The 26238-nt window shown below is 42.4% G+C and overlaps 1 protein-coding gene across 1 annotated transcript; it reads right to left on the bottom strand.

Annotated features, from left to right (window-relative positions):
* On the bottom strand, positions 1-7339 carry LOC137502977 (piggyBac transposable element-derived protein 3-like). The gene is made up of 2 exons (XM_068230263.1): positions 7158-7339; positions 1-1393 (listed from the first exon to the last, which is right to left on the bottom strand). Exons 1-2 carry the CDS (start codon positions 7337-7339, stop codon positions 1-3), a joined length of 1575 nt encoding a protein of 524 aa, XP_068086364.1.
* Between the last annotated feature and the right edge of the window lie 18899 nt (positions 7340-26238).

Raw genomic sequence — 26238 nt, 5'->3', positions numbered from 1 at the left:
TTAACAATGGAACTTCTCAAAGCAATTAGCATGGCAGCCCACATCACATTTTCTACATTTCTTGGTAGTGTTCTTATGGCATTCTGCGCATCGAATCTGGGTTGGGTTTGATATTATTACATGCCCAACCCCATCCAACCGCACTTCATCTTGCACGCGCCGTTTCACAGATTTCAGAGGTCTACCAATTGCAGGACGATTGGTGTATTTTCCTAGGTAACATTGGACAATATAACGTATGAAGCCCAAAAAATCACAAGTGCCTTTATCCATTCCTGCAGGAGTCATCCTATACAGCTGGTATGCATTATTGATACTGCAGCTCAACGGGAACAGTATAAGCTGCCAGTACCATTTTTTCATCCTTATACCAGGCCGATAAGCTGACACATTTTGGTCCAGCCGGTCCACACCTCCCATATATAGATTATACTGAGCAGCAAGCGCTACCTGTTTTACGGATATCCTCTTTCTTTCCTTGGGACTCCAACGACTGCACATGCCCATTGGCGAAACACCTGTTCTGTTGGATGCCAGAGTTACAATATTATTGTCGTTAAACCTTACGAGAGTTATTCCTGAGTTTACATCTGTGACTTGGTCATAAGCACCTCGTGGAAGCTTTTTCATTACAGCAGGGTCCTGGAGAGGGGCATTTTCAATACGATTATTACGAATCGTGCCAGTGCAGTCATGACCACTTCTTCCTAGTTTTGATAAGAGAGGCAGGGATGTAAAGTAGTTATCAGTAAATATACTATATGCCGAACCTTGAGGCAGTTTATTCACCATGTCTACAACTACTGATCCTCCAACACCAAGGTCAGGGTTTGTGTTACCTGTAGAGGCACCTTGATAAGGCTCAGCTTGAACAAGATACCCTAATCGCGAACACATAGACCACACTTTGAAGCCGAACCTTACCGGTTTATTTTCGATGTGCTGTTTGGTTCCATGTCTTCCAAAGTATGGGACCATGGTTTCATCAATGCTCAAGTACGCGTCTTTAGGAAAGAATTTTAACCATTTCACATTTACATGATCCCAAAGTGGGCGCACTTTTGCGAATTTATCATTTGGATTTAGAGTGTTATTATCAGAAATGTGTAAGTAGCGAAGTAATTCTTCAAATCTATTCCTTAAAATAGCACCTGCGACCCCGGGATGGTAAGTATCAGCACCTGAATCCCAGTAGAGACGATGCCTAGCAACAGTACAATATCCACTCAAAAGTAATATGGCAATAAGTAACCTGATTTCATTAACGTCAACATCAAAATTATGGTTACCTTTGAACATGGCATATCGTTTTGTCTCATTAACAATGGTGTTTATTATTTGGTCATCCCAAAATAGACAGAGCCCCCAGGGTAAAATATAAATGCAGTTAAGCCTAAGTACAAATCAGCGTCTGATCAGTGGACTAGCTCCACGTGCCAAGGTCAATGGATGAAGAAAACCCGTGAAACGCCCGGGCAGAAATAATTTATTTCACCTGTTGCGAGTGTGGTAAAATTATGAGATTAACATCTAAAATAACCACAAGTCTGTCCGGAATTCTGGAACAAGTCTCATAAAAATCGGTCTATTGGACGCGAAATTAGCAGATTACGCAATCAAGCTTAGTAGTGTGTGTAGCGTCCCTCATAAGTCTATAAAAGGAACACCCCACTGCATATTTTTCAGTGTCGATCTGGTTTTTGAGGCTGCGGTAGCTTACGCCCGTCGTCAGCAGAAAATTGTACGAGATTGATCTATGAATAACTTAGTACATGTTCGTGGCTGAGGTCCACATATTCGGTTAGAAAGGGAAGGTGACAGAAAATTTCTGAACTTTTGCCGACAAACTGTGAAAGCATAGGCGTCTGTTAAAGTACATAGCAGATATTATTGTATCACCTCATGTGTGTTTGAAAGTGTTAAGAGAGTTGTGAAGCTAGTCAGAGCAGTTCTGATTTCGTTATCTGTTGAACACCTGTTGGGTTAGGGTGACAGAGAGACGACTCTGGGCGAAGGTAGACAGTCGCAGTTGACTGCAGAACGAAGGAGGTTTGTTGTACAAATTATAACGAGGAAAGTGCGTGATTTATGTTGTAAATTAATAACGTGTGAAAAGGCAGTGTTTGTAAGATTGATATGTTTGAGAAGATGATGTTATTTGTACCAATGTGCGGCTAAAGGCACGAGGTCAGCTGGCGAAAATGTAGCCAGAATACTGGAGATGACGCCACTTGCAGGTCTGTCTATATTTTTATTATGTTGTAGTTAGATTTTATTGTTTGTTCCAACCAAATTTTTCAAGATGATTGTCGGGTTGATTTTTTAATTATCAGGCGAAAAGTGTTATAATATTGGTCAGCGTGTGAAAAATTTTAGTTTGTAAATTTCACTTCAAGAAACTGTAAAATGCGACGTTTAAATCTGGCGTTAATGTTCTATGAGATATTGTCCAAAGTGAGGAATATGAGGACAGCTATAATGGTAAAATAGTAGTGGCGAATGCCTTAATATCAAATATCAGTTGAATTCAGAAAGGTTTGTCAATAATAATAATAATAATAATAATAATAATAATAATAATAATAATAATAATAATAATAATAATAATAATGTCTACCGCGGGATAAAATTTTCCTATGTTAAAAGTGCATTTAAGCAGTATGTTTTCCAAGGATCGCAGGTATTTAGAAAATTCCAGTGAAATTCGATAGAGTTATATTTATTCGTGGGAAGTAAAATTTTGGGACATCGTGTATGTCGATGATACGGAAAATCGCGGTGTGTTCATGTATTCTCGAGGTCCGAAAGTCGTAGTAACAGTAAAATAAAGAGGTGAATTTTATAATGGTTGTTGTTTTCACAAGAGGATTGAAATATGAACAGGGTCTTGGAAATATAAGAAAAATGAATTGAGAGCGAAGAATTTATCTATGTGGAGATGAGAGGGATAGGAATACTGAAGGTGAAAGGGAGCCTGGATTTTAAGTGATACCGCTGGGATAAGGCGAGGAGAATGAATTTGAGACAGGCTATGTTCGCCGAGGAAGTATTTGGGGAGACAGGCTGTATTGTGTCAGGCTGTAGTGTTTTCCGCTAACAATCCGGAAATTGAGACGACTACTGTGTGAGGCACTGTAGATTTCTAGTACAATCCCCAGTGAAAACGACTCAAGTAAAGGTTAAAAATCTTGGTAGTAAAAGTCAAGTGACTAGTTACGTAAAGTCCGTATGAATATTAAGATAATGTGACCTCAAGGATAAAAGAGCATTTAGAATACACGGTCGGTGTTGTTTGACCGTGTAAATTTATCGGATTTCGTTTCACTGGATAGTCATTGATATAAATATTTGGAATTGACGGTAGGCGATTTGAGAGTTTCCAATGCGGTAGTGATGATTATTATTTTGGGCAACATCCACTAAATGGTAGACGTGCGTTGGCAATTATTTTCTTCCCTAAAACTTCATTGCAGATGCTAAGATTGTGTTTGAGTTGGAGAATTGTTCGTCACGTATACTTATTTTTCGAGCTCACGTTCCGTAACGAGATAGAGACTTACTGCATTTTTCGACTTGGATTCGTTTAATAGTAAGAGACGTGGTTCCGTGTGTGTTATTAGTCTGACCAGGTTTGCAATTGAAATGTCAGAGTTGGTTTGAAATAGCTAGTTCACCTGATATGCCAGGGGATGCGTAGCACGACCCATTTTTACGCCCGACCATAGATTTAGGACGTCACATGTTATCCTTGGAGTTACTGATGGTGAGACGTCCTAGTTCACGCGCGACGATAGAATTTGGAAGGTATCGTGTACATAGAGATTAGTGTTGGGATGTACAGATTTTAAGTGAGCCCGACGATAGGTCTGGGATGTCAGCTGTACATACTCAAATCTCAGATTAGATGTTTCTTTTGGTTTTGCGAAGTGACTTGGACGAAGGTAGCATCTACAGTAAACTATGAAATATGAAGAGGGCTAGATCGGTAATAATGAGACCAACTTGTGCGCAGCTCCAAACAGCTGGAAGGTGCTCCTTAAGATAACGGGACCGTGATCGGCGAATGAGGGTTGCCCAAACCTTGGATATCGACCTGATGGAGATTAAATATTTTACTGTGATTCTCCATGCGTATTGAGTTTTAAATGACTTCGATATGTTATTTTATTTTACGGACTTAATTGTTTTGTCGTTCTGACGTCCGTTTCGTTTTGATAATATGCATATTGACACTCAATGTATTAGTGTGAGACTTGAGCTGCGAATGCGGTTTCGATTCGTCAGCCAGTAGTATTATTTTATTTTCAATCTTTGTCGTTCTTTCACTTTTATACGGAGTTGAATTCGATTAAGTGATCACTTTATAGGTAGTGTGTTGGGACAAACAATAAGTAGATGGATCTGTAATGGTAGTCATTGTTTGAGAAAGGAAAGAATTCCTTTTGTTGTATTTTTCAATGTGGACTGGTAATTTTATTAAGCGTAACATAACCATTTCTAACCTGAAAATCGGTTTGATAATAATATATTTCAAGTGATTAACCACTTTTTAATTAACTTCAGTGTTTGGCATTTCTTCTAAACGCGTGATGAATAAGTGTTTCCTGCATTTCGTAGTTTTGTTCCTTCAGAACGACGTAACGTAATATCCTCGCGGATCATGTTGTTGTTGGTTCCTTCCGAACAGCTGTTCGGGTGATGCACATTTAGCATCGGGATTACCTTATCACATAAGGGTGTCATGAATGACAAATACATGGTGGAATTTTACTTCGATTATGAATGATGCTGTTAACTTGTAGTGAACACCATGCTTTCCCATAATATTTCGCAACCTATCCAAAGCAACTGATAGTCAATTTGGTTCGATTAAGGGTCCATTCGGCGGGTGTTCCGTATCCGTAAAGGGTATTCGACTGGTGGATAACCTTAACCTTAATTGTTGAAAGTCAGATTTCCCACGGATCGTGTGGATTAATTCTCAGTTCTCGTTTGGAGTAACAATTGCCTGGTTTTCAGGTCTTTCCTTTTCCAGTTTTTCAGTTTCACTGTCCACTAATGTATTAATTTCTCCGAAGCAACTCTTCGATATTGTGAGAAATAAATCAACGCTATGCAATGTGACTGCGTTTGAAACATTCAAAAATAAATGACTTATACGTTTTTTTATTTCAAGGATTTATATTAAAATAATAATGTCGTGCCATTTCGAATTTAATAAAAGTTAGTAAGCACATATTTGCTCCTCATTTCAAGTAGTTAGGCTCTTTTCTGAACCCCATCGTTTGGTTAAGATCGTGACGGATTTATTCCCGCAACGACCCATGATTTAAGAGTTCTATATTGTTCTACTGTAGCAGCCGTGGCCGACCAACGATGGAATGGTAAGTTCAAGGGTACAATACAGCTCATCCAGGTTCAATGATGCTCTCCCAAAGATTCGTCGAAGAACCCGCTTACTATTTTGAACCATCCTCTGATAGAATTCTCCCCACCATGAGGCAGTCGGTGGGTTGAATTTCCATTGAATCCTTTCATCTGAACAGTACAACTTTATTCTATCCCAATCATGAGCTGCAAAAGTATTCTCAGCACCTCGAAAACAAGTTGCATTGTCAGAGTAAAACTCACTCGGTCTTCCTCTACGTGCAACAAATCGCCGCAGAGCTAACAAAAATTAATCAGTACTTTGAGACGTGACAATCTCTAGATGTATCGCCCTGTAGACTCAACACGTGAACAGGGCTACCCATGCTTTCTGGCCGCCTTTCAGAATGAGAGGACCGGCGTAATCTATCCCACACACCTCAACCAATGTGGCGTCATTTACTCTGGATGCAGAGAGCGGCGGAGAATCAGCATAGAAATTCTTACAAGCATGGCGACGACACACAACGCACTATCTCACTACTTGACGTGTTGCCTGACGTCCTTTCAGTATCTACACATTTTATATTAAAATTGACCACAGCGTAAGAGCACCAACATGATTTTCCTTTATGTGGTGATGGAGAATGAAACCCTTCAAAATCGGGTAGTCATGAGGAATTACGACAGGAGTGGCAAATGAGAAGGCATCATCCCGTTCCGTCAACCGCGTCTTTACACCTATCAGATCTACTTCATCTTTGAAGGGTGAAAGGTTGCAGATCCTGTGGTCAACTATTGAATGAAAAATTTCTTCTTGTACAAGTCTCCAAACAGTACTCTCAGCGAATAGAATTTCTTCTGCTGACAACGGTTCATGCCTTTTATCATTCTGACAAACGGCATTATGCTTGAAGCGAAAAATTCAGGTCACCATGCGAACAATTTGTTCATATTTGCTGAATTAGCGATATAACCAGCCGTGGTTCTTGTGCGCAACGAGGAATACAGTAATTTCCTTAAGCCTTTCACTGATCACTTCTTCCTCAACGTATGTAAAAGAAGACAGAGGCCAAGAATCGTGATTTTGTCTCAACCATGGGGGCCCATCCCACCAATGTGAAGCGACAAGATGCTCAATTGTACATCTTCTAGAAGGAAGGTCAGCGGGATTCAAAGGTCCAGGAATGTGCTTCCACTCAACACCCTGACTTAATTTCCTTACCTCCTTGACACGATTCCTGACAGACTGACCACTCTTCTCTTCGTATCCATGCAAGCACCGTGCTCGAACCACTCCATGCATGAATGGGTTTGGTGGTCCAACCAATGGCATCTCGAACAGAAGTCAGCAATTTCGCCCCGATGGTAGCTGCTATCAACCCTAATCGTGGCCTCGTAACTTTCAAGGATGGTGCAACCCTCGACTTAGACAGCACCAAGTTGACCTTAATATCTCCTTCAGTTTCACTGCGCAAAAATACGCACGCAGCATACGCCTTGTAACTTGCGTCAACGAAAAGGTGCAGTGAACGATTACGAGACGTCCCAATATTTCGAGGGATGATAATTTCTTTGAGCAGAGGAACTTGTTGAAACCAAGCTTTAAAAATATTTTCGTTTTCATCATAGGGTCGTCCCAGTCCAATTTATTCTCTCATAGGTTCTGTAACATCAGCTTCAAACTCTAGATTGCAGGTTCACTAAAGCCAATTGGGTCGAATATTCTCTGTGTCGTGGAGATAACGTTCCTCTTCGTAAGACAGCCCATCTGAGTAGCTTTCTCCTACCAACTGATGTTTAGACAGAGCTTGTCACTCTTACGATCCCATTTCAGTCCTAGCATAGGAGCCGACACTTCAGAACAGTCACCTGAGAACTCCCACCCTCTGAGATTAAATCCTGCTTTAGCCATAACACTTGTAGCAAGAGTCCGCAGATACTCAGCTTCTGAAGGACTGTCTACACTCATAGCTAAATTATCGACATAGAATCCGGTCTTCAACTTGTTCAACATTGCACTATCTTCTACGGATAACTTTCAACACATTTACTGAGATGGTGATCGAGGAGTGCGGCTAAGAGAAAAGGGTTACTGGTCACACAAGAAACAACGCGGGAGTGTCTCAATGCCATTAAACTGCCGTCACGGTCCCACCACAGGAACTTGAGATAGTCTCTATCATCAGGATGAATCGCAAACTGTAGAAAGGTTTTCTCCATGTCCGCTGAGACATCCACGGTTTTCTCTCGAAATCGTATCAAAATGTCAGGTAACAGTTCAATGAGATTCGGTCCTTTCTCCAAGCATTCATAAAGAGAAGGAAAACCAGCAATTTTTTCAGAGGCGTCAAAGAATAGAAACACCACCTTTGTGTTATTGCTAGTCTCTTTTACCACTGGACGACGGGGCAAGTAGTATTCCCAACCATTCTCCTTCACCTTTTCAATAATGTTAAGCTTCAACCATTCACGAAATATTGAATCGTAATCTTCAAATAAATTGTTGGAACGGCGCATCTTTCTTGTTTTTCTCACCAGCCGACCCTCTGCCACTTCCTGGTATCGACCGTCCACATATTCAACACTACTCTTAAAATGTTCCAATTCAGCTAAACACTTAGCTTTTCTATCCTGCTTCTCAGCTGGGTCGCAGGTACCAATGGCCTCAAGTTTCCACAGATCAGCATTGTCCCCGTCAATTATAGTTGTCATAGTGTAGGTTGTGGCAAGATTGGTACAGCAGCTGGCAATGGGTGTCTTCTTCTCACTGCCCATTAGAGTCCAGCCAGATAAAGTTTCAACAGCCACAACACCAGAAGAAAGAATTACTCTATTGCCTGATCAGATCTTGCCCGCTATATCAGCTCCTAGCAGTATATCTATGGGCCCAGGCATGTCTTCAGTGAGCTTGAAACCTAATTGTTGAAGTTCTTCCTCCATTTCCGTGCTGGGTCTGGTCAACGGGATTAACGAAGCGATGTTGGCTTGGTCCAGTACTGAAAATATACCCTCGTAGATGAGCGTTATAATATCGGTGCCTCACCAATCCAAGGTTACAGCCTCCAAACAGAGAATGAATCAGACTTTCTTCACCAATGACATTATACTTCATTTCTCTCGCCAGACTACTTACGATATAGGAGCGTTGTGATCCATTGTCTATTAAAACACGAACCATTCGCTGCAAATAACCATTGTACAGAATAGCAGCGAAGGACTGCAAGAACACTTCATTTGAGTCATCACACACTCAAGTTATAATTAACAGCAAGGAGATCTAATTCCGGAAAAGAACGTGCCACAACGTTTCTCTTTTCTACCTCTGAACTGGCCGTGACTTTGCTACACATCACCAGAATGTGTCGCCCTCTACAAGAACTACATCTCGCCCGACATCGATTTGCAAGATGGCCTTCTTGGTGTAGGCGAAACAACAACCAGCCTGAGCCGGAAGCTTCCATTTCTCATCAATAGACATGGTTACGGCCCTCTGGCAGTCAGTGGTACTATGTTCGCCTTCACAAAATAGGCACTGATTCGTAAGACTGAGATTGGCTAAGTCAGCTGCGGTAGCACATAGCTGAGTCTCACAAGGAGAATAATTTCCTCTATCCATCGGTTGCGAGTTAGAAGTACCGAAACGAGTACTAGCAAGGGCCACGCGCTCTTCCGTCTGTACTTCTCTCTTGACAAAAGTAATTAACTCTCTTGGTGCCAGGCGGTAGTGTGAGCTCCGCCCTTTAAATTGCCAGAGCCGATCTGGTCGGCCGTTAACAATCCGGTCGGAAGTTGCCAGAGCCGATTACATCGGCCGGCTTAAAATTCTGTGATATACGTAATTTTGAGGCAACCTATAGTGGAGTGGATACTTTTGTTACAACCTGTAGTAAAGGGGCTACACGTTATTGTGTGCCTGGCCTTGCTTTGGCAGTTCTAAGAGGGTGTTATACCTTTCACAAGAGTCGTTTCCTGTGTTTACAAATACCGCTAACCGGTCAGTAAGAGATTGCTCCTTGCAGTGAGTGGATGTGTGACAGGAAAATGGCATGTTATTCACGTGATAATTTTTCAGCAGCTATTGGTGACAATAGATTAATGCAGTATTTAGAACAGTGCGAAGTTAACGCTGATGATTTATCGGATAGCGATAGGGAATTTAGTTCAGAGAGTAGCGATGAAATTATACCAGACACGTCCGCGGGATCACCGCAGCTAAAGAAGAGACGTTTAACTGTGTCTAACAGCACTAAAGCTACTCTGAATATGGTGGTAGATGATACTAGTGATAACGAATATGATGATGATGATGATGATGATGATGTCTCTGGAGAACATTTTGTGGAAATTTGTCCCAATGAACCCGACAACATTCCTCAACCTCATGTCTCCTTCAAGGAAGTTCTTGGACCTAAACATGCCCTACCGTCTGATTTTCCGCCCATATCACACTTCAATTTACTTTTCACTTACTCTCTGCTAAACCTTATAGCGACATTTAGCCCTCTATCATTACCTAAATGCCGGTCTCCGCGGGCTAAGTGTAGCGTGCCTGCCTTTCACCCGGAGGTCATGGGTTCGATTCCCGCCCAGGTCAAGAATTTTCGCCTGGTCCTGAAGGTTGGTTCGAGGTTCACTCAATCTAAGTGACCCTAAGTGATTGCAATTGAGGAGGTATCTGAGGGTGAGAGGACCCCGGTCTGGAAAACCAAGAATAATTACTGAGAGGAACTGTCTCACTGACCATGATTCACCTCGTAAAGTGCAGGTACCGAACTGAGCAGCGGTCGCTTAGTAGGTTAAAGCAAATCAGGGATTTAGTGCCATACATTTCTTCATTTCGTAAATTCTGTTGTAATGTAAAATTATTTTTCTAATATATACTACAACCGAAAACGAGAAACTATTTTTCTGAAAACAAAAACTATAATATCAACTATTATTTTTTACTTATTTAATAATTCAGAATTATTTTAATACTGTCTTGTCCGCACATAGAAAATTTGTTGTCAGTATTTGCCAAAGATCGATACATTCACGCGAATTTTATCGCTGAGTAAAATTGCCTTGTTTTTACTAGTGACATATGTTTGAATTTTAATTTTTTACGTTTTTATTTTTTTCGCTCAAATTAGTTATTCTATAGAATTGTATTTAGAAATACATTATACATAATTATGTATATTCTTTTGTATCGTAAATTATTTTTTCAAAGTAGATATTGAGAGAGAAAGTGCGAAAATATTTCTCTCCTAAAAATAAACGTTATCGACAACTATAAATCAACAATAAAAGGTCTTTGACCCTTTATATCTCTCCAAACCAGTTTCTTATTCTACGTAGTCGATATGTAGAAAATTTCATGCCGGTATTTGCTATACACCGGTAGATATACGCGAATTTTAAAATACATGTATTTCCACTGAAAACGGCCTGGCACTTTACAGTAGTAGAGTGGAGGCGGAGCTCTGGCCTCTTCCAGCTGATGGGGAGCAGCCGACTAGATCGGCTCTTGGCTCCATGACGGTTAAATTATCCATCTGCTCCTCTAAGGTCCTATCACAATCTCCATTGGTACGCTCCCACTGCTTCAACGTTTCTAGTGGCAAACATGACTCCACTAACGGGAAAAGAATGGCAGCGTAATTATCGGATTTTTTCTGCAACGATTCTAATGCACGTAGCTGTGTTTCCAATCTGTCATAAAGTACTGGCAGTTAAACTAGTTTTAACAATTCCCTAATGTAATGTTGTACCAAGATATCCTTACGACCGAACCTCTCCTTCAGTGATTGAATCGCTTGGTCATAATTCTCGCCTGAAGGCGGAAAACTTTCTACAATGGATCTGGTCCCCGATTTAGGTACTGTAGCCTGCAACAGGTATTGGAAATTTTGCTCGTAACAAAGTTCCGGGTCGCTACCAATATGGGAAAACTGTGCCCAGAATCCAATCCACAGAGAGATCTCGCCACAGTATCTAGTCAGTTCCAACTTCGATAACCTAAGCGGATGTCTTCCCGAATCGAATGACTCGGAAACAGGTCGTGCCACATTTACTTGGGACTTCTTCAATTCACCAACCTTGCCTTTCAGTGTACAATAGTTTTCTTTATACTCATCAACTGTCTCCAACTCTTGTAAGATTTCCTCGTCGGCACACTCGCTTAAATAAAGGAAATCCTGTATATCATTATCGAGAGCCACAATATCGTCATACCTGACGTCAAGTACGGAAATCTTAGATACAACTTCGTCTACAGCGACTTTCTTACTAATGATTTCTATGACGGCGTCAGAGTGCTTCGTGAATACTGACCTTAAAATTCCACGCTTCTTCACGGCTGATTTCCAAATGTCTTCCTCTTTTACAGTCGTCATCACGATGGCCGGAAAAAGAAAACTACTCCGAAAGAATAGACGATAGTCAATAACAACCAAACCCGATAGCACAAACAAGGTTCAGTGAAACAGCAACTCGAATACAACAGACGTGTCCTATCGCGGTCGCCAAATGTGATATATCCTACTTAATCTAAATTTTATTATTCCACCCCATGCTATATGAACAGATCTTCTAAAATACAAGTTTGATACAACGAAGATTACACACTGAAACAAAAAGCACTCGCTCCTACCAAAGAGATCCAAGGAGTACAAATAAGTTCTGTGATACACGCTGGTGCTGCCACAGAAGACAAGCGGCTATGTACATTGAGAGTTAGTTGAGTCAACTACAGGTGTGTGTCATCTCAGAAATATAAAGTTACTGCTAAAGCTTAGTTTTATATACGCATTTTCATTATTATCTGATTATGTGTTAAGGATCTGTTAATTGATGTCTATAAAAGTCTAAAGCTCTGAAAGTGTTCAGTTTTATCCCTTTTGGTTGTGTCTGCAAAACAGTGAGAGAATTTTGTATATTTGATGCTAATTAACCTGTGACATGCAGATATGCAACAACTGCTGATGTTTCATGCTTCTGTGAATAAAACAAAGTGATATTATTATTATTATTATTATTATTATTATTATTATTATTATTATTATTATAAAGGAACTTTCAACATTCGGAACATTGGACGATCCCGTACCTTTCGAGCGCTTGTTCGGAAATATAAAGGGCGAATACCAGTAAATGAAGCTAAATTAGAACACCTCAAAACGAAATGGAATTTGTACCAGCGAACAAGAAACTGGAATGATTTCCTTCCGGAATAGCAGAACACGAAGAATGGAGACCAAACGACGAATTGGGAACTTGGAATATTTAAGTACTAGAAACCTATAATACCGGGCGAGTTGGACGTGCGATTTGGGGCGCGCAGCTGTGAGCCAGCATCCGGGAGATGGTGGGTTCGGCAGCCCTAAAGATGTTTTTCCGTTATTTCCAATTTTCGCACCAGGCAAATGCTGGCGCTGAACTTTAATTAACGGCCGCTTCATTCCCTCTCCTTGGCCTTTCCTATCCATTCATCGCCTTATCTGTGTCGGTGCGACCTAAAACAAATTCAAAGAAATATAACGGTTTGTATTATCAGTAACGTGTGCCACAAATAGAACTATAAATAAATTGTGAAAAGAGAAAATGTCCAAACTTTGAAAAACTGTAATATTTTTTCTGTATGATACAGTTTTAAGTCTGTATATATTCCAATATTTGCAGATTATTGTTAATTTATTCACAAATAATGCATTGTTTTAAAAGAACACCAGTAGAATAGTTCAATAGAATGTAGACATGCCTTTCTAAAGTACAACTTCCGTATAAAAGATGCCATGAAACACAGATTTTACAAGCTTTCTTTTTGTTCCCTTTAAATGTTACGAAATTACAGTCAGTGCCCTTCTAATGCTCAACCCTCTGATTGTGTATCATATGGAGCAACAATTTCAGCATCTGACGATAGGATGTAAGCTCTGAAACGCGTTCTGGAAAACACATTGTGACTGATAACTGTATTAATTATTTCATAACGAATGAATTCACAGTCAAAGTAGGTTTAGGATCGACGATGGTCTATGGCCAAATGGGAACATTGTGGTGCTTCTACTGCTGTCGCCATGTTGGCCGCATTGTGGTCACCGTCATCGTCCTCGTGCTGGAGCTACGTCGTGCTACTAGTGTGGTCATCGTGCACGTGCTGGAGCTACGTCGTGCTACTAGTGTGGTCATCGTGCACGTGCTGGAGCTACGTCGTGCTACTAGTGTGGTCACCGTCATCGTGCTCGTACTGGAGCTACGTCGTGCTACTAGTGTGGTCACAGTCATCGTGCTGGAGCTACGTCGTGCTACTAGTGTGGTCACAGTCATCGTGCTGGAGCTACGTCGTGCTACTGGTGTGGTCATCGTCATCATGTTCGTGCTGGAGCTACGTCGTGCTACTGGTGTGGTCATCGTCATCATGTTCGTGCTGGAGCTACGTCGTGCTACTAGTGTGGTCACAGTCATCGTGCTCGTACTGGAGCTACGTCGTGTTACTAGTGTGGTCATCGTAATCGTGCTCGTGCTGGAGCTACGTCGTGCTACTAGTGTGGTCACCATCACCGTGCTCGTGCTGGAGCTACGTCAGTGGGGGAGTAGTGAGAGTTCTGGATACAGCGTCAGCATTTCTAGTAGTGTAGCTATGCGGGCTCTGACCCGAGGTCGTTGCCCCCTAGTATAGTAGTTGTAGAATGCTGATTTTTTGGATTTGCATAAGAGAGCAAGCCTAACCTCACAGACACCATCTTGCATGGGCCTAAACTCAGTATTACGGCTTGATGCCCTACCCGACGTCAATTGCATAAGATGGCGGCTATACACAGGCTCTTACGGGGCGACCTAAGGGCGCTTGCGCAAGATGGGGCTGTTCAGAGACCCTTATGAGACGGATTAAGGTAAGAACGAATGCCAAAATTTGAAAAATATGACTATTTTCGTTTATTGACTTATGTTACAATTTGGAATTTAACGAACATTTTGGTGTATCATTTATATGCAAATTCGTCCTAGAAGTAGTTTTAATTATTTTTTCAATTTTTATCTACAGTGCATGGATTTTCGTTTCATCTTGCACCGATTGGTATAGTCATTGATATATCAGGAACTTCTTGACCTAGAAGGCTGTGATTTGGCTCATTTTAAAGCTCCGGAAGTTTTCTATATTGTTGCGCTCTAAGATGTCTGCCTACCGTTGTTTACAAACAAATAATTTATAAATTTACAAACAAATAATTGTTGTGGTTTCACATTTCTTTCAGGTTTTTAATAATATCATCTGAATTAGGATTTGTGGGATATAATAAATTAAGGTTAGGGATCTCAGGTGCGGTAATAACTTTAAATCCTGGGAATTCAGGCAGACTTATGGTTCTTGAAGAACTGGGTGTAGGAAAGCATACAGAATCTGGATTGAAAGTGCTTGAATGGTTAAGGGTGCAAAAAGCAGAATTTGCGGCAAATATGGCAACAAAAGAAGCAAGAAAGAAGGAAAAAGGAGCAGGTTAGCCAGTGACTAGTCAGATTATGGTGCTGGATGTTTCTAATTTGTCTAGGAAAATATATGGAGTGAGTTTTAAGATACTTTTTTCACTCTTCAACTTGGAGTTGATTTTCTTTTAACTAAAAAAATCTCAACAAATGTTCCTTTTTCGTCAGAACTATACAATGTATAACCATGAAATTTTGACAGGTACTTAATGTGTATACATTACAGCTGGGGATCTACAATCAGGTCATTGTGACTAACAACTTAAGAGTTATGCCTCATTGTTCATGATATTTGTTATTAGAATATATCATTTCAAACAAAAAATCATTACTCCCACATTTATTAAACCACAATTCCGATTGTAGATCCCAGCACCTAGTAAGTGTTGAGGAATATACTGTAAAAATTTCATGCATTTATCTTTACCAGTTTCTGAGAAAAAGGAACATAAATTATACAAAATTAATATTGGCGAGGTAGGGCATTTGGTCTTACCTTAAGGACGCTTGCGCAAGATGGCGGCTATACACCGGCTCTTATGAGACGGCGCAGGGGCGCTTGATCAAGATGGCATCTGTACACAGGCTATTATGAGGGCACCTATGGGCGATTGCGCAAGATGGCGGCTATACATAGGCACTTATGAGACGGCCAAGGGGCGCCGGTTTAAGATGGCGACTATACATAGGCTCTTATGAGATGGACTACGGGCGCTTGCGCAAGACGGCGGCTATACACATGCTCTTATGAGAAGGCCCAGGGTGCTTGCGTATCATGGCGGCTATACATACGCGCTTATGCGATGACCCAGGGGCACTTACGCAAGATGGCGGCTATGCATATGCTCTTTTGAGACGGCCTAGGGGCGCTTGCGCAAGAATGCGGCTATACAGGGGCTCTTATGGAGAAAGCTGGCCCAGGGCCTACTGTGAGAGATGGCGGCTATACACAGGCACTTATGAGACGGTCTAATTGCACTTTCGCAAGATGGCGGCTATACATAAGCTCTTATGTGACGGACTAAGGGCGCTTGCGCAAGTTGGCCGCTATACACATTCTCTTATGGAGAAAGCTGGCCCAGGGGCCTGCTACTCAAGATGGCGGCTATACACAGGCTCTGATAAGATGGTCATGTGGCGCTTGCGCAAGACGGCGGTTATGAACAGGTTCTTACGGTGAAAGCTGGCCCTGGGCCTACTGTGCAAGATGGCGGCTATACACAGTCTCTTATGAGACGGCCTAAGATCTCTTGCGCAAGATGGCGGCTATACAGGGGCTCTTATGGAGAAAGCTGGCCCAGGGCCTACTGTGAGAGATGGTGGCTATACACAGACTCTTATGGCCTCCTCCTCACCCTCCGCTGGGCCACAGACGCGTCTCTCCTCCTTCTCCTCCGACGGGGCATAAGAGATCGGCTCATGGTTTTATGTCTATCTGACAAGTCTAATCATGCATAACCTTGACAACGCGATCTTTTTCTTAAGGCTTATCGCATTACGGGAGTGAGCATGTGCTGCTCTGTTTACACCTGCAGCGATGATGTCATCACGGTTATGCATGTTTAGACTTGTTCGAACTGTGTTATCATGGAGTGAACTGTAGAAAGCTGCCACAGGGGCTCACAACTTGTAACTTACGACCCATTAGTTTTATCGCCTAACTTTTGTGAACTGAGGCAGTGGCTAGAAGGTAAAATAGCTGCTCTACATTGGATATATTAGACTAACTTTAAGGAGCTGGGCTATCGCTCATCCTGCTAACCAGCTACCGTTCATACCTTTAGTCTAGTACAGGAGCTAGTAGCGATACATGAGCTTTAAGGCGCTAACTTGGGGAGAATTGTGCTATGGCTTTTCACATATTAGGCTAGTGCGGGGATTTCATTCTCCTAACCGAATTCCCTTCATAACATCAGTCTAGAGCAGGGGCCCTTGCGTATACATAGACTCTTATTGGACTAACCCTGCGGGGAGAACTGCACAAGGGCTCTCGAGGAAGGATAGTCGCTGAAAGCTAAAAGCATAATCAGAATGATGAGATGTAGATAAACATAGAATGTTGCTATGACCTAACTTTACAATCTTGTTAGAACTGATAAAGTTCATTCAGTGTAGGATTGCAAAATGCTGAACCGAAAAAATCGTGCTGCCTATAATAGGGATGGAACGCAGGGGTCACGTCTTATCGGAAAGGGAAAAGAGCAAAAGTGCAAAATGACTCTTCCCCTCCTTACAGTGCCCTCCTCCTCCTCCTCCTAGGGCTAAGGGGCTAATGGGCTAAAGGGCTAATGAGCTAAAGGGCTAATGAGCTAAAGGGCTAGGGGGCTTACAGATAAGGTCATTGTTTTGAAGAGCTATTACTCAATAATAGCTGCACGACGTAATTCTGGTTCTATTTCGAAGATATCTGCTTTATACGCTGTGTAACCAGCATTTTGAAGGGCTCTTAGCAGCTGCAAACGTTTTACAAGTAGATTAGGGTCCTTACAGTGTCTTACGTCAACATGAGGGCTAAAGGACAAAAGGGCAAAAGGGCAAGGAGGTTTAAAATTCGTAGTATTTAGAGTGCCTCTCCTCTCTTTATCCGGGCTTGAGAACGGCTCTACAGCTAGAAGCGGAGTTAACACCCTAAGAATGGAGAATGTTGGATAGGTCTCTACCAATATAGCTGCACAATCTACTATATGCTACAGAAGGATTACTTAGGTGAGGGTTGGGAATGTAGGAAGTTGTTTAGGCTGTTGTACTCTCTCTCTCTCTTCTCGAGAGAGAGAGAGAGAGAGAGAGAGAGGGAGAGAGAAAGCTTACAGATAAGGCCTTTGTTTTGAAGAGCTATTACTCAATAATAGCTGCACGACGTAATTCTGGTTCTATTTCGAAGATATCTGCTTTATACGCTGTGTAACCAGCATTTTGAAAGGCTCTTAGCAGCTGCAAACGTTTTACAAGTAGATTAGGGTCCTTACAGTGTCTTACGTCAATATGAGGTATCAGAGGCTTGTTGTGAACTGTGAGCCTGCATGCAGACAGTTGGTGTGTAGGGACTTGTTTTGATGTAATACGTGCTTCTGCAGTAGCGTTTCTAGGTACAAACTTAACTTGTTTTGATAGCAAAGAAGCGTTGAAATCTTCTTCTACTTCATCTTGTACCTCATCTTGAGATCTTCGCACAGCGACAGAAAGGGTTAGAAAATGAAGTAAAATCATAAAGCTCAAATGGCAAGAAACATTGAGATCTCCTTTTTCTTCTTCTCCTCCTTTTTCTTTATTATCACTATTATCATCAGCATCCTCCTCATCATCATCTTGGTTCTCTTTATCTCGAAATGTGTGCTTAGTAACAGAACTTGTAGCAGGTCGAGACAACAAGGGAGAATTAAAAATCTCTCGCGGAAGTGTACTTCTCAAAAATAAATTAGTATTTGCTGGGATACGGTTGATCGCTATATATTTTCTTGTCGATGAGGCTACATTACATGCGGTCTCGTGACGTTGAGCGTTGCATGCTTTCTTGAAATCTCTTCTACAATATTAGAATTGAAAATCTGTCCTACAAGATATCTCATGACGTCTCTTGTGATAGCCTCGGGTAAATATTTTTCCACTCTCTTTGCAAATATAGCTGGAAATGGGTTGATCCATGACGGGCTTTACCTTCTGCTAATTGATTCTTCTTTAAAAGAAACAAGTTAAATCTTCTAGACACTTGCTGCTCTCTACTTCCACGATGTGAACATCTTAACGATTAACAGTAAACTAACACAAAAGCGTAAAACCTATCTCATACACCTCACACAGGGTAGGTGTGGACAATAGATGAGATAGTCAAGGAAGAGGGAAGCAGTGAGGTTAGACCCTGTCAAGATGCCAGCATTGAGGTTAGCGACGTTTTCTTGTCCAAAAAATTGAGGTTAGGACCCGACAAATTAACCGCTTCAATCTTGACATGTCCTAACTACGTGCATTACTTTTGCGCGGATTTTAAAAATGGCCATACTCACTGTTAGCTAGCTTGACAGACCCTAACCACAATTTTGCCTTCACAATGACGTAGGCGCGGAATTTAAACAGCTGTCAGGATGCAAGCGGGTAACTTGTCGGACACTAACCTCACGTTTTTGGACAAGAGAACGTCGCTAACCTCACTGCTAGCATCTTGACATGGTCTAAACTCACTGCTTTCCTCTTAACCGGTTAACTTGTCGGACCCTAACCTCACTTTTTGGACAAGAAAACGTCGCTAACCTCACTGCTGGCATCTTGACATGGCCTAACCTCACTGCTCCCCTCTTCATTGACGATCTCATCTTATCTCCACACCTAACCTGTATCAGGTGTATGAGATAGGTTTTACGCTTTTGTGTTATTTTACTGTTAATCGTTGTGCTGTTCACATCGTGGAAGTAGAGAGTAGTAAGTGTCTTGTAGATCTAACTTATTTTTTTAAGGGAGAATCAGTTATCAGAAGATAAATCCCGTCATGGTCAACCCATTTCTAGCTATATTTGCAAATAGTGTGGAAGAACATTTACCCGAGGCTATCACAAGAGACGTCATGAGATACCTTGTAGGACAATCTTTCAGTGCAAACATTGTGGAAGAGAGTTCAAGATACAACGCTGAACATCACGAAGCCGCATGTAATGTAGCTACATCGAGAAGGAAATATAAAGCGCTCAACCGTATTCAAGCAAATACTGATTTTAAGAATATTGTATTTTCACAACCGAATTGTAATCGAAACCGACATTCAACCTATTAGGTCGTGTTACGTACATTCAGTACGTGTTGAAGAGATGTTAAGTACAGAACAAAAATGGTCAACCGGACACAAGTGGGATCCGAACGAACAACCTCCCGATTTCGCGTCGGTTGCTCTACCAATTGAGCTATGGTGGCCCTCAACGGGCGACTTAAACGAACTGTACAGTGTGATGGCAGTAGTGCCAGACCTGTAGCTTAGATCGTTTCTAACAGAACAAAAACGGCTTAGCCCACCATAGCTCAATTGATAGAGCAATCGACGCGAAATCGGGAGGTTTTGTGTTCGGATTCCACTGGTGTCAGAATGGCCATTTTTGTTCTGTTCTTAACATCTCTTCAAAACCTACTGAATGCACGTAACACGACCTAATAGGTTGAAAGTCGGTTTCGGTTCAAATATTGATATACTTTAAAAAGTACACCTCCGCGAGTGATTTTTAATTCTCCCTTGTAGCCTCGACCTGCCACAAGTTCTGTTACTAATCACACATTTCGAGATAAAGAGAACTAAGATGATTATGATGATGATGAGGACGAGGATGTTGACGATAATAGTGATAATAAAGAAAAGGATAAGAAGTAAAAGGAGATCTCAATGTTTCTTTGCCATTAGAGCTTTATGATTTTACTTCATTTTATAACCCTTTCTGTCGCTGTGCAAACATCTCAAGAAGAGGTACAAGATGAAGTAGAAGAAGATTTCAACGCTTCTTTGCTATCAAAACAAGTTAAGTTTGTACCTGGGAACGCTACTGCAGAAGCACGTATTACATGAAAACAAGTCCCTACAGATCAAGTGTCTGTATGCAGGTTCAAAGTTCACAACAAGCTCCCTTACCCCATGTAGACGTAAGATACATAAGGACGTTAAACTACTCGTAAAAAGTTTGCAGCTGCTAAGAGCCTATCAAGATGCTGGTTACACAGCGTATAAAGTAGATATAGTTGAAATAGAACAAGAATAACGTCGTGCAGCTATTATTGAGTAATAGCTCTTCAAAGTAAAAAACCTTATCTGTAACCTCTCTCTCTCTCTCTCTCTCTCTCTCTCTCGACAGTACAACAGCCTAACCACCTTCCTACTTTATCAGAACTCACCTAAGTCATCCTGTAGCATATAGCAGATCGAGTAGCTATATTGGTACAGAATCTTTTCCAACATTCTCCCTTCCTTAGGATGTTAACTCCACCTCTAGATGTAGAGCCGCTCTCAAGCCCGGGTAAAGAGAAAAGAGGTACTCTAAATACTACGAATTTGTAAGCCTCTTTGCCCTTTTGCTCTTTTGTCCTTCAAACTTTTAGCCTTTTTGTCTATTAGCCTTATGCCTATTAGCCCTATAGCCCATTAGCCCTTTAGCGCATTAGCCTTTAGCCCTTTATTCCGTTAGCCCTTTAGCCCATTACACCTTTAGCACTAGGTGGAGGTGGAGGGCACTGTAAGGAGAAGAAAGAAGAAGAATCCTTTTGCCCTTTTGCCCTTCTGCTAAAACGTGACCACCGGGTTCCATTCCCTATTATGTGTAGCACATTTTTTTTTCAGTTTAGCATTTTGCAATCGTACACTGAATGAACTTTAGCAATTCTAACAAGGTAACAAAGTTAACAACATTCTATGTTTATCTACATCTCATTGTTCTGATTATGCTTTTAGCTTTCAGCGACTATCCTTCCTCGAGAGCCCTTGTGCAGTTCTCCCCGCAGGGTTAGTCCAATAAGAGTCTATGTATACGCAAGGGCCCCTGCTCTAGACTGATGTTAGGAAGGGCATTCGGTTAGGAGGATGATATCCCCGCACTAGCCTAATACGTGCAAAGCCATAGCACAACTCTCCCCAAGTTAGCACCATAAAGCTCATGTATCACTACTAGCTCCTGTACTAGACTAAAGGTATGAACGGTAGCTGGTTACTATGATGAGCGATAGCCCAGCTCCTTAAAGTCAGTCTAATATATCCAATGTAGAGCAGCTATCTTACCTTCTAGCCAATGCCTCAGTTCACAAAAGTTAGGCGATAAAACTAATGCGCTATAAGTTACATGTTTTAAAACCCTGAGGTAGCTCTCTAGTGTTCAGCCCATGAGATTACAGTATAGCAGCCATCGTGCATAGTAGCACCCGCTTCAGTTCCCGAAAGTTAGGCTGGAAAAATTAATAGGTCTTAAGTTATAAGTTGTAAGCCCCTGAGGCAGCTCTCTTGAGTTGACTCCAAGAGAATACAGTTCGAACAAGTCTAAACATGTATAAGCATGATGACGTCATCGCTGCAGGTTAAAAACAGAATAGCACGTGCTCACTCCCGTAATGCGAAAATCCTTAAGCATAAGACCGCGTTGTCGTAGTTATGCATGTTTAGACTTGTCGGACAGAGACATAAAACTATGAGCTGACCTCTTGTGCACCGTCGCAGGAGGAGGAGGAGGAGGAGGAGGAGGAGGAGGAGGAGGAAGAAGAACGCGGCTATTCCCCATCGGAGGATGAGAGGAGGCTATAATCGTCTATGTATACACGCCGTCTTGCGTAGAAGTCTCCTGTGCTAACTTTCTCCATTAGAGCCTGTGTATAGCCGCCATCTTGCACAGTAGGCCGCTGGGCCAGCTTTCTTCATAAGGGCGTGTGTACAGCCGCCATCATGCGCAAGCGCCCATAGGCCGTCTCATAAGAGCCTGTTTATAGCCGCCATCCTGCGCAGTATGCCGCCGGGCCAGCTTTCTCCATAAGAGCCTGTGTATAGCCGCCATCTTGAGCAAGCGTCCCCGGGCCGTCTCATATGAGCAAGTGTGTAACCGCCATCTTGCGCAAGTGCCCTTAGTCCGTCTCATAAGAGCCTATGTATAGCCGCCATCCTGCGCAGTATGCCGCCGGGCCAGCTTTCTCCATAAGAGCCTGTGTATAGCCGCCATCTTGAGCAAGCGTCCCCGGGCCGTCTCATATGAGCAAGTGTGTAACCGCCATCTTGCGCAAGTGCCCTTAGTCCGTCTCATAAGAGCCTATGTATAGCCGCCATCCTGCGCAGTATGCCGCCGGGCCAGCTTTCTCCATAAGAGCCTGTGTATAGCCGCCATCTTGAGCAAGCGTCCCCGGGCCGTCTCATATGAGCAAGTGTGTAACCGCCATCTTGCGCAAGTGCCCTTAGTCCGTCTCATAAGAGCCTATGTATAGCCGCCATCCTGCGCAGTATGCCGCCGGGCCAGCTTTCTCCATAAGAGCCTGTGTATAGCCGCCATCTTGAGCAAGCGTCCCCGGGCCGTCTCATATGAGCAAGTGTGTAACCACCATCTTGCGCAAGCGCCCATAGGCCATCTCATAAGCGCGTATGTATAGCCGCCATCTTACACAAGCGCCCGTAGGCCGTTTCATGAGAGCATGTGTATAGCCGCCATCTTGTGCAAGCGCCTCTAGGCATCTCATAAGCGCGTGTGTATAGCCGCCATCTTACACAAGTGCCCGTAGGCCGTTTCATAAGAGCATGTGTATAGCCGCCATCTTGTGCAAGCGCCTCTAGGCATCTCATAAGCGCGTATGTATAGCCGCCATCTTGGGCAAGCGTCCCTAGGCCATTTCATAAGCGCGTGTGTATAGCCGCCATCTTACGAAAGCGCCCCTGGGCCGTCTCGTAAGAGCCCCGGTCTATAAAGCCAAGAAGAACGGCGGAGTGGATTCGTCGTGCTGACCACACGACACATCGTAATCTGCAAGTCTTTGGGCTGAACAGCCGTCGCTTCGTATGTGATGGCTCTTCTGGTATGTTACGTCATGGAGTTTGGTTTGGAAAAATGAACAGAGAAGGACGCGACACCCCTGCAAGTCTCTTTAGCTTCCAGCTAGTTCTTCCGTCCGGTTTCATGCATTTAGGACAGTTGGAAAACTTACGCCTTAATAAATACCCCCCCCCCTAAAGCCTTTGTAAAAATACTTACTGCATCTGTTTATATCAATAAACACAAACGCCTCCTTTTCGTGTGGCTCAGTTGGTTGAGTCGCTGTCTTTAGTCGGAGTTCGCAAGTTCAAATCCAGGCTTGGGTCAGTGGCCCTTAAAACGGTGCTGAAATGGCAACAGCTCCGTGTTGTTGATTTCTGGCACGTTAATAAAAATTATACATTCGAATATCAGCGCCACAAAATTGTAACCTTATACTACTATCATGACGAATGTAAGATCAAGTGTGAGGACTCGGCCATTACAGCGTGGTAGTTTGTGGTCCCGCCAGTGCAAGCACTGCAAGCGATTATATCCAACACATGCTCCAGTAGTTCCGAAGAGATAATTTCAGAGAATTAGTTGAATTTTCTTTGCTTTCGGTTCCTAAACTCAGTTCATTGAGTGTTGTGAACTTCAATCATATATCTTATGTGGCTTGCTTAGTTTAATAGTTCAGTATGCCGTACTGTTTTGTGTCTGGCTGTAAGGCATGCTATGGTATATTAGTTGATTACATGCGTCTTTTTCACCACCGAAGGATAGAAATCGATTTGAAAATAGGCCAGAGCTATTCCCCGGAAGCATACTGAGTTAACGCGTAATAACAGAATGTTTCATGTTCATTTCACTGATGATTTGATAGTAAAATAAGATAATTTTTTACTGAATGGTTTAGAAGCGCAAAGTTCCATTAAGCAAAAATTGTGGTTCAAGATGCAGTAAATATCGAAGACTGTGGAAACTCTCTACCTGAATTGATAGCTTAGTTCGAAACAATCTCGATTGAGAAGTGTTTAGTGTGCCATTTGCCTGGGTATGTGGTTAAACACTTTTCTAAACTTATGCCCGAGTGCACCATTACTATCGCCCGGTTTCGTTACCGCGGTTTCTAGACGCTTGATTTTCTCGCTATTATTCCCCTCGGAAGAAATTCGAAGTGGTATTCAGGAAGCAGTGATCATTTCGATAATGACTTGTCTTTAGTTTATCCAGCCGGCAGTGATCGTTTTGACAGTCACTTGTCCCTCGTGTTTACATTTTGTGACAGCGCAAGCAAGTTATCGACTCCTTAAAATGGAAACTAATGTTCGACATGTTTTGAATGTTACATCGAAGTCCTAAAGACATGGAAGGGGACCTCCTTTTCCACACACAATATTGTCTCTCGACAACATTCCTTGTGGCAATATGGGCTCTGTTATATCGTTGTTCTGCTGGGGAGGTGGGGTTCTGAACAGGTGTAAGGAGGAAGGATTTACATGGGTAAACTCCATCACCCAAAATATAGCCATTAGCTATTTCTCTCGTCTCGAGACGCGCTCTCAGCCGAGAATTGTGAAATATTGTGCTAACATGAGTCGACTCTGGCCATCTTGCTACAATATCTCGTATCGTGAGGTTCGAATCGCTCACAGTTTGCATGTTTAGCGAGAAATAACCTTTCCTATTTCTAAACACCTCCCCATTTTCACCTCCGGGAGACTGTATTCGCACATGAGTGCAGTCCAGCGCACGCAATACAGCAAGGAACCCAGCTATTGTATGAAACCCTTCCATAACCTCTCTTTGTTCTCGCTGCGTAAGTGAAAGTTGAATGAACTGTGGGGATAACGACGCAAGTAGATCAGAAACCTTGTGTATTATGCGGCGTACAGTTGTTCTGTCAACATCACAGACGTCACCGATCACTCCTTGAAATGTTCCAGTTGCATAGAACCGCAGCGCTATTAAAAGACGATTTCTAGGCGACATAGGACAGTTTCTCCCAGTCGGGCATTCCAATTGTTCACCATTTAAATCTTCTCTGGAACGAAACATCGCTTAATTCTTCAAATAAATCGCGTCTCTCTTCTATAATTCTCCCTTCATTTCTTTCAAACTGATTAAGATACTGGAGATATAACCTATAGGCCTAGTTGTTAAGCTCCATCTTGGAATCTTTAAACACAGAGCACAAATAAACTTTACCGCGGTTTTCTTAGTTAACCGCTCGCTCACGCGCGGTAAACATTATACCGCGGTAAAATGTCGGTAAACTCGAAACCGAGCTTGGTGCAACAGAAATACCACTTTACCCTGGTAAAATTGTGAGGTTTACCGCGGTATTCTCTTTACCGAGGTTGGTGCACTCGGGCATTATCAAGTGTTCACTCTGTGGCAATCCTCTATGAGTAGTATAATTGGACAGTTCTGGCGCCTCCTCACGCGGGAAATTTGAATTTTGTCGGGAAATTTGAATTTTGGCGGGAAATTTGAATTCTGGCGGGAAATTTGAATTTTGGCGGGAGATTTGAATTTGTAAACAAAGCCACGTGCTTTTTGACAGCTGTCATCGACAACAACGCATCGCTAACCTCACTGCTGCCATCTTGACGGGCCTAAACCTCAGTAGTGCCAACTTAACCTAACTAGCGCGAGGTAAACAAAACCACGTGTTTTTTGACAGCCACTTGCTTTTTGACAGACAACAACGCATCGCTAACCTCAGTACTGCCATCTTGACGGGCCTAAACCTCAGTAGTGCCAACTTAACCTAACTAGCGCGAGGTAAACAAAGCCACGTGTTTTTTGACAGCCACGTGCTTTTTGACAGACAACAACGATCGCTAACCTCAGTACTGCCATCTTGACGGGCCTAAACCTTAGTGGTACCAACTTAACCTAACTAGCGTGTGGTAAACAAAGCCACGTGCTTTTTGACAGCCACGTGCTTTTT

This window comes from Anabrus simplex, chromosome 14 (assembly GCF_040414725.1).
Source record: "Anabrus simplex isolate iqAnaSimp1 chromosome 14, ASM4041472v1, whole genome shotgun sequence".
In the NCBI taxonomy this organism is placed as follows: domain Eukaryota; kingdom Metazoa; phylum Arthropoda; class Insecta; order Orthoptera; family Tettigoniidae; genus Anabrus; species Anabrus simplex.
Note: the sequence above shows the minus strand (reverse complement) of the source record. Positions and strands in the feature narration are given on the sequence as shown.

Excerpts from the sequence above, each read along its gene's own strand:
- LOC137502977 (XM_068230263.1), bottom strand. The coding sequence starts at position 7,339 with ATGAGTGTAGACAGTCCTTCAGAAGCTGAGTATCTGCGGACTCTTGCT. Across the intron at positions 1,394-7,157 it reads CTCTGTCTAAACATCAGTTG|GCTTAACTGCATTTATATTT; the intron begins GTAGGAGAAAGC and ends ATTTGTACTTAG.